The 10,000-nt window shown below is 31.5% G+C and overlaps 1 protein-coding gene across 4 annotated transcripts in view; it reads left to right on the top strand.

The window, feature by feature from the left end:
• The window catches only part of LOC124950537 (apolipoprotein D-like), a 4,535-nt gene extending 1,884 nt beyond the window's left edge, over positions 1 to 2,651 (top strand). Inside the window, exons 1-5 of one of the 4 annotated variants that reach the window (XM_047497370.1) lie at positions 184 to 335; positions 843 to 955; positions 1,147 to 1,277; positions 1,384 to 1,563; positions 1,667 to 2,651. In XM_047497370.1, the coding sequence (XP_047353326.1) occupies positions 200 to 335; positions 843 to 955; positions 1,147 to 1,277; positions 1,384 to 1,563; positions 1,667 to 1,811 (705 nt within the window). In that variant the 5' untranslated portion in view covers positions 184 to 199 and the 3' untranslated portion in view covers positions 1,812 to 2,651. The other 3 variants (XM_047497372.1, XM_047497374.1, XM_047497373.1) reach the window with 3 other exon arrangements.
• Positions 2,652 to 10,000: the final 7,349 nt, after the last annotated feature.

The following is a 10,000-nucleotide window of genomic DNA, read 5'->3' as shown; positions in this document are numbered from 1 at the left end:
TAAATGAACTACAATTTTACATATGAATATATGAATATATAATTATCGATATATCGGTTAGATATTCATAATCAATATGACTCTTACCATACGACTATTTATCTATTTACGTTTATTTACCTATTATTATCTATTTACTTTTCTTTTAATGACGACATATATATATATATATATATCTACATAAGTATATAATGTGCTGATGTTCGTCGGTTATAATCATTATTGTTGCCATCGTCGTTATCGTTACGTGTCTTATAAGTACAACCTATTTTTTTTATACGTGAAACATTATATCGAAAATATCCTTTATAACAGCATCGGTAAAAAATTGATCGGTAAAAAATTTTATAACACTCACCATTACGTGATCTTGCAGATTTATTCTCTCTAATCGTTCTTTGATGCAAAAATAAGCGAGGCATTATCAAACATATCTTTAGTTTTAATTCGAACTTGTTCGCGAACAGATAGATCGTTATGATTATTGAAAAGTTATAATCGAATCGGTAAGAAAAATCGGTTGTCTTTTTATATTGTCGAATGATAATGAATGTTTCCTTTTAAAATCGTACAGTGTAAAAAAGTAAAGTTTTGAAAAATGTTTAAGTCTAAATTGAAAAGAAAAATTGATTGTTGAAAATTCGAAGATTAAAAGAGAGTTTAAAATTTCGAAATCTTGCCGAGCTTGAACTGTTTTATGTGACAAAAGTTTTTGTTATTTGAAAAAACCAAAAAACAAATTTCATTCAAAATTTTGGCAAACTTAAAAATTTATTTTATTCTCTTTTTGTTTTCTCGTTTTAATTAATTTTGAAATTTTGTTCTCCCTTCTCCTGTTACAGTTATGTTAGCATTATCGATAATATTTCTTTTGGTGGGTTTGGCGTCGGCCCAAATACCTGCCCTCGGCAATTGTCCAGACGTTGAATATATGACGAACTTTGATATAGGAAAGGTGAGTTTTACATTCGACAATAATTCCAACTATAATTGTTCGACGAAATTATAATATTTCCAATCGATTAACTTTATCGCTGTTAAAAACGATTAGAAAAATTGTCGACAATTTTATTTACGTTATTGTAGCAATAATATTTTATTATTTTTAATCCTTTATATAATAATTTTTCACGTATTATCTCACAGTACATGGGTGTGTGGTACGAGATAGAAAAATATTTTGCTGTGTTCGAATTTGGTGGAAAATGTGTACAAGCTAATTACACACTCAACAATAACAAAACGATTAAAGTAGTAAATCGACAAATTTCTTACATGTGAGTACTCTTTATCTATCAGTCGTTACACGATATTGCGCAACGAACTTATATACATAGAATACATCTCGATTTTCTCGGTTCTCTTTTTTTTTTTTTGTTATAGAACCGGCGTCGCATCATCAATCGAAGGAATTGCAAGATCCGAGGGTGCATCGAACGAATCGAAATTACTCGTCACATTTCCATCCGTTCCGTTTGGAGGGAATGCTCCTTATTGGGTCTTAGAAACTGATTATGACAATTATACCGTCGTTTGGAGTTGCAAAAGTTTCGGAATATTACAGTGAGTTTTACTTTTAACAACGAAAAAAAAAAAAAAAAAGGAGAAAAAAACATGAATCAATTTCTTATACATACGTAAAAATATTTCATTCGTTCCTTTGCAGCGCTAAAATTGTTTGGATCTTGGCACGAGAACCTTCACCGTCTCTCGATGTTATGCAGAAAGCTTATCAAGTTCTTAATAGGAATAGAATAAATAGAGCTTATTTTATGCGCACGGATCAAAAGAATTGTCCGGCAAATTATTAAAAAATTCATTATTGCCCTTTCAAAAAATTTAATTCGAAGAATTTCTCAATTGTTATATATATATATATATATATATATATATATATATATTTGTTAAAAATTGTTGATAAAATTTTTGCCAAATAACTGTGACCATGCAACCCCTTATATATTTTAAATATATGTATTATTATTTATTATATATAAAACTCGATCGTCAAAACAGAGATTACGTTTGCCGGCCATTTTCTACTTGATCGATAAAGTAGATATTTATCATTGTTCACATGTAATTAGATGCAGATGTTCAGTTTGAAGGACAATCAATTTGTCTGTTTGACATGTTAGATTTAAGAAATAGAAATTTACAATGGTTGATTTTTTTCTTTATTATTATTTATAAATAAAAAATTTTCCAATTACTCTTAGTCTTGTTGGTAAAGCAGTTAGTTACAGAACTTATCATTTTCAGTCGATGAGGACGGAAAGTTTCATGATTTTAGATAAATTTTAATGGCTCGATCATCTACAAGAGTCGATTAGTTAGGATTGTGTACTTAAAGGGTACAAAATTTGTTCTAATAACTTTACCTATTTTGTGATTATATAGATCTATCGATCACGATGTTCCATTCATCTAAAATATAAACTTTATATATAAATATAAACAAATTTTTTCTGTTTTTTTTTTTTTTTTTACTTTATACGGACTGAAATTGTATCCAAAGAATGTATTATTTATTGACTTTTAAATAAGCTCAGAATGTAAATTTAAAAAGAAGAAGAAAGAAGACGAGTTGTGTTTCAAGCGATCGATAAACTCAAAAAAGTGTAATTTTGTTAATAAACTTTTTAACATAACTGTTATGTATTAATGCAAAAATACAATATAAATGAATACATGTTTTCATTTAGATTATTTGGAAGATAGGGGAGGATAATAGAAAATAGTAAATTAAGCACGGTATACTAAACTAAATAAATTAGACAAAGGAATGATTTATATGGCGATAAATAAAAAGATTGTATTGAAAGGAAGAAAAAAATTGACAAAAAGTAAACGCAAATAATTTGGTTGGTCTCATGTTAAAAACGAAGGAAGTGGATACCTCGATGATAAAATAAATCGTGCGAAAGGAAGCGCGACAATAGCCGTTAAATTAAATAAATAAAGCAGCAAAGGCGGAAGAGTAAACGTCGAAGGGTGCGGTCGCGTGCAAGCTGACTTTTATCATCGTCGCGTGTCGCTCGTGCAAACAACCGAGCTCATTCGAGCCATCGTTCGTTTCATCAACGATGCATTGTTCGTTCGTGGAAAGAAGAGAGTTAGTTTGTCCCACAAAGCTTTCACCCGGGAAAAAATTCGAAATGATGTTTTCCCTCGAGAAAAATGACTGTCAACATTTCTTCCTTTACAATAGATATATATATATATATTTTTTTTTTCATTTTTATAATATTTCCAAAGTATTGTAAAAAAAAAAAAAAAAGAAAAAAAAACAAAAATAAAAGTAAAAAGAATGTAATACAAGAAATCCAAGAAATACGGCAAATACGAAATTTTATTTATTGCGTAAAATAATGATTAAATTTTCTGATCCATTCCAAACACAACAAAATACTTTGAGAAATGCTCACATCAAGAAGGTATGGTAATTTACTCGGGAATTTTAATGATCTTCGATCGAATGATTCCATACTAATAATGCAATAAATAGAAAATAGTTTTAACTTAATATTTCAATGCTAATAATTTTGCACTATAGTTCATTGGATACATTTAATATCAACAAAAAAACGAACATATGATCGATTGCGACATTTATCGATCCAGTATTTTTTTGTTTTTTTTTTACATTCCAACGAGTAAACATCAAAGCTGTTGTGCAAACTTAAAAATTAATACCTTCGGTAATTTTAAATTTATATAAACAATATAAAAATACACGGAGTTCAAAGAACTAATATTCAAATAATAATAAAGTTTGCGATGTTGCTATGCGTATGTCGATTCCCGCCAAATAGGTGATAACATTCAGCTGTGCAATTTTAATTTGCATCATTGATAATTTCAGACTTGATTTTTCGTGAAGCATCCCATTGCTTTGATTTTTTAATAATAATAATAGTAATAGTAATATAGAGTAATATAAAGGAATAGAATCATTGTTAGGTCTTGGATCTCCAGATGCAGCAACTTCCACGTGATGAGACCTGGATCGATATTACTTGCAATCAATTCATATCTAATATTAAATCATATAACGCAAGTATTACCGGGTGAATGGGTGCATAATTGAGTGCATTTAAAAAATCTTTTCAAACAAATTTTAATTAAATATTGAAATATTAAAATTTTACATCGTCAATAATGTCACAGTAGATAAATAAATTAGATAGAATTCTAATATAATTTCTTAAAGAAACGCACAGAAAATACTGACTCTAATTTAACGTTAAGGCTTCTTTTTATTACTCAATTAATTATAATTGACCGTTGCAAAACGTTTAATTCGAGTTATACCACCGGGATAGAGTAGCGGTTGTTTCTCTAATCGTCGCAATCGCAGCCGATAAATTAAAGCAGGATGGAATTTAAATCAGGATCTCGATAGGAAGGGAAAGGCAAAGTTCGAACTAAGGTGCCGATTTTTTGGCTGATCCGCTTCGTGATTTACCAGGAGGATGGACCTTCGATTATTCCGAGAGCAAATGGGTCAAGAGAGAAGAAGAGAAAAAAGAATATATATATATATATATATATATATATATATATATATACAGAGAGAAAGAGATAGAAAAAGAAGATGGACTCTTCAAATCTCGCATGGGCTCTTCGCTTTTTGAAGGGCCACGAACGAACGTCGGTCCATAATAACAGGGTACATCGAGACTAAACAAACATACACGCCCCCTGGCAACTTGCACAGAAAGAGCATTAAGGGAAGAGATCGACGAAAGAGAAGAGAAAGAAAAGAAGAGAAGAGAGAGAGAAAGTAAACAAGAAAAAAAAAAAAGAACGAACAAACAGGAATGCATGGGATAAAAAAAGAAATAATTTTCTGCCACGTCACTGGTTGATGCGTGGAGAAGAGGCGGCGGGATGACGTGGGAGATATCATCAAACATGTTACATCAGTAAAAATGTTTACGAGTTATATATAGTATATACTTTACATTATTTATTGACTGATGGTTATGGTAGCGTAAGAACTTTCGAAGTTCGATAAGGAGACTGAATTTACGAAGCATAGGTACGATAGATATATGCCATAATGAATAAATATCGATGAACATCGAGGTCACGAGCTTGGTTAATAAATCGCTGATAAAGCGTAGACGACAAGTAAATTCCAAGAGAAGGAAGGTAGCCAGGCAACCAAGCAGACAAGCTGAAAGGAAATAAAACGTGTAGTTTAGGTTAAACACTGAGTTGATAAATCGTTGAAGGAACACTTTGAAAAATTATACTTTTGCGATTAATGTTAAATACAGGCAAGAAAAAAGAAAGAAAAAAAGACAGAAAGATATATATATATAAAGAAAGAGAGAGAGAGAGAGAGAGAGAGAGAGAGAAAGAGAAGGAAAAGCAGAAAAATCGGAAATGATGCGTGTAAAAAAGGCGAAGGAAAGAAATGGTAAAAAAATAAAAAGAAGAAAAGAAGATAAAAGAAAAAAGACTGCAGGAAAAAGAAAAGGTAGTTGAAACGAAAGAGTAAGAGAGAGAGAGAGAGAGAGAGAAAAAAAGAGAGAGAAAGCATTCTGGTTTGTGGGCATAGCCATTGCCGGCGGGCCACAATTATGATAATAGCCCTCTGAGTCTTGAGTCTTGTTAGAGCGAGATGAGCGCAACCAACTCTTTTATCCGTATCTTCTTGTTTTCAGGTTCACCCTCGTCGTCGCCGTTGCAGTATTCCATCGCGAATACCATCATCCTGCTTTGCCCCCGTAATATAGCTCGACGAGGTCACGAGCCGGCTCCTAAGAAATCGGTCTTCGTAGAGAGAAAGAGAGTAGCATAAAAAGCTTAACGCTCTTTCTTTTAGTCCTATGTTAATTTCTTTTTCTTTTAGATTTATATTTTAATTTGAATTCACAAAAGACGGAAGAAACGTTTTTGATATTTACACAATGGTGAACTTTCTTTCTTCTAATTAGTAATTATTAATTAGTAAAAAATTTTACAGGATAAATGTTATCATCAAACGTAATATGTAAATCAAGTATCCATACAATTAATGTTGTGTAATAATGTAGTAGTTACTTCAAAGAGAAAAAAAAATATATATATATATACATATACACGTAAGAATCTTCTTCTTTGATGACATTTCAAAAAGAGAATGATATTATCTTTGAAATAAATTCATACGAATTACAATCAGCTTCGAATCTTCTTCTTTGCAATTTTTATTTTTTTCTTTCTTCCAATTTAAAAAGATATATGGTACTACGAGCAATTCAGTAACCAACATATTGGAAAATTCACATTTATATAATATCAGAGGATTAAGAAGATCTTTTTCTTTTGGTAATCTCAAAAAACATATCTATATAAATCTCTCAGTTACCTTTTTGATCATTAGGAAACGTAGAAGCTAACGCAAAGACGCGTCCTCTGATATTTGAATGACGAGTGAGTGAAACGTTTGATATTACAAAAATCAAAGGTGGGAGAAAGCTCGATTCACACACAGCTGGTTCAAAAATATAAAAAAATGAAAGGCGCGCAAGGATGAAAGGGTAGTTTTTTCGCTCTTTTTCCAGAGGATTCAGTGGCCGTATAAAAAAAAAAATATATATATATATATACACATACCAGCGGAACTTGGAAAAAGAGAGCAGCATATATGTACATACTACGCACGCGCGCGTACACACACACACCACACAAGACACAGAAACGCACACAAATATGTTGTGTGCGCGCGTACGTGTTCAATATACGTATGTTTTTAACCGCGTCTACAAAACGCGCGCAAACGTTGTAAAAGGCAAACGGAGCGTGCTTTATCGCGCGCTTTTCACCGCGCGGCCCTTTTGAGCGGCACACGCGGAAAGCGTTAATTGGAGGCCGCGTCGTGATCGGCCAAAGAAATTTCGTTTTTCTTTCTTCCTTTGATTTTCTTTTATCTTCCATTTCTTTTTTTTTCTTTTTTCTTTTTTTTTTCTTTTTATTTCGTCTTCTTCTTTTTCTACTTCTTCCTAGTACTTTTTCAGAAATTTACTCTCGACACACCCGGTACATATACGACTACTGTTCGTATATACACATACATATACATATATCAGACTATATATATATATATATATATACATGTGTATGCAAGTATATATATATATATATATATATATATATATATGTATATACGTGTGTGTATATAGAGACGTGAAATGTCGAAGAAAAAAGAGGAACGTTCAAAAAGGACTGCCCATTTTTTTCTTTCTCTCTCGTTTTCATTTTCTTTTTCTTTTTTTTTTTTTTTTTTTTTTTTTTCTTTATCTCTTCTCACACTCTTTTTCTTCAAAGCTTTTTCTTAAAAGGTCAGGACATTGCAAAACGAATGATTATATCGTTTCAATATTTTAGAAATTAGTTTTCTTCTTTTCTTTTGATTATACTTCATTTAATATACATGTATGTATATATATATATGTATGTATGTATGTATGTATGTGCATAGAGAATATACTTGCACGAGTTATAATTCCATAGCAGTCCATATCAGTTCGCATCCTTTGTATATAAGATGGCATGAGCACTTAGAACAATAGGATATTCCAGTTCGATAAAATCGTGGTCGAAATGAAGCAGCATCGTAAAATCTTCGATGGCACAAACACGAGTACCGTAAGATTAATGATATATTATTACACAGGCATTGTTGATGGTAAGATTGCACAAAGGAACCTAATCGTGAAATGCAACGGCAAATAGGTACATTCAAATGTATATAACGTACCTATGTATATCTTGAGTAATATTCATATATTTATATATATATATATATATTATATATATAACTTTTTAAACACAACGGTAAATATTTCCGATTCTATTGATTTTATAAATAAAAATCAAATAAAAATCTTCAGTTTTTTTTTTTTTTTTTTTTTTTTTTTTTTTTTTTTTTTTTTTTTTTTTTTTAATAGGAAATGTAATATCTATTATAGCTATTTCATAGAGGGGGCAGTTGTCGGGATACGAAAGTAATAATCATGTTTTCTAACTTGAAATCGATATTTTAAGCTTAATGATTACCAATTGCTATCACTATACATCTTAAGATATCGATATCTATAATAGCTAATTAGAAAAAAAATGTTTCCTTTAAAACGAGCGAGGGAAGATGAGAAAAAGAGAAATAGGGAGAGAGAGAGAGAGAGAGAGAGAGAGACAACAGATATTGATTTTACAAAGCTACAGCTTTGAAAAAGAAAAAAATAGTTGATCGACCTAATTCCATTCTTCCGGCCAGTCTTCTCTATCTCTCTCTCTCTCTCTCTCTCTCTCTCTCTCTCTCTCTTTCTCTCATTTTCTCTCTCTTTTGTTTTTCTTTTGAATGAACACATCGTCTATCTACTTTTTAAAGTTAAAAATTCGCTGTAAAAAAACATGACCGAAATGATTCTTAAATTTTATATACTTTCCAGAAGCCGTTGGCACGGCTAGAGGATAAGCGATTTCGAATAAAACGAGAATTTGGTAGAGGAGTCAGCCAAGATATACGATTGTTTGTCGAGATTAGAGCCGACAAAGGGTTCCGTTCTGCCTCCTTAACTCTATCTCTTTCTTTCTTTTTCTTATACCCACTCTCTCTCTCTCTCTCTCTCTCTCTCTCTCTCTCTTCCTCCCTCTTTCACCTCTCTTTCTTTCTTTTGCCTTGATTTAAACGAGGCGTCCCGTATTTGCTCTAGATTAAACGGATCTCCGTAAGGAACCCATGTACAGAGGAGTCCTCCTCTTGTTTATGATACAACGAACGGCAAAGCGTTAAAGAGCCATTGTACATACATTGTATATGCTTACTTCGTGGATATATTCCCTTTCTTGTCTTTTTTCTTCTTCTTCTTCTTCTTTTTTTCGTCTTTTTTTTCTCTCTTTTTTTTTTTTTTTTTTTTTTTTTTTTTTATGCCATTCCAGTAATCCGGCTTTATATCTTTCATACGCGACCATTTCGCGAATCTTCTCAACGGGTTTTACATGTTTTTCTTCCCTTTAAATTCCTCTGATAAATTTTTTCATACAAATGCATAATTAATTACGTTGTTACTTTGTTTCCATTTGTATAAAAAATTCAAAAACACTTTAGTAAAATGTAAATCTTCGATGGAACATAAATGAAATCCATAAGCGGAAGCGTTCTTTTCTTTTTCTATTTTTCTTTTCTTTTCTTTTTTTTCTTTTTTTTTTTCTAAAAAAGTTAAAGCTCTTTTTTTTTTCTTTTTCTCACACTTAATTTTTACGATAATGAATTTTGATGAACATCATAGATTTTGTCTTTGTTGTTTGTTTCAATCGCTTTTTATAATTGATAAAAAGAAATTATATACGTTCGATCTCTCGAAAGAAGGGCAATGAAATAAAGCTCGTACATCCGTTAAGAAAGATGAATAAGGTCGTGCAAATACCAGAGGTTAATAGGTTAATCCTTACAAGATGACTGCAAAGAATGGCCGTCGTCGTTCTATTTATGTGAATTCCTTTTATAAATTCCTGATCGTGGGTTTCGTTAGGAAAATAATTCAATGAACTAAGAAGATCTACGATAACGATGAAAATACTCGAAGATAGAAGGAAAAAGAGAGAGAGAGAGAGAGAAAGAGAGAGAGAAAGTGAGAGAGCCTCGGGCTCCAAAATTAACGTATTAAATCGCCGTACTTGAATGGACATCATCATTGAAAATTAAGTTAATAATAAAGGAGAGATAAAGGAAGAGGACGTTTATATAGGATCGAATGAATTTGCGTTTGTTGAGTTCATCGATAAGGAATAATATCGGGCTTCGTGGAAGCAAATACGAGCCACTCCCGTGATGCCTCTTGATATAAAACATATAAAAAGAATAATCAAACTCAACCCTACTCACTTCTTCCTCGTTTCTCCCATCTCTTTGCGGTTATACTCTTTCTCCGTTCATCATGAGCTTTTCAATCAGCCGCAAATTTGCAAAACGAGTCCTGCCTCCTCTTCCTTCCCTCTTTTTTAT

Source organism: Vespa velutina, chromosome 7, assembly GCF_912470025.1.
Source record: "Vespa velutina chromosome 7, iVesVel2.1, whole genome shotgun sequence".
Taxonomy (NCBI): Eukaryota; Metazoa; Arthropoda; class Insecta; order Hymenoptera; family Vespidae; genus Vespa; species Vespa velutina.
Note: the sequence above shows the minus strand (reverse complement) of the source record. Positions and strands in the feature narration are given on the sequence as shown.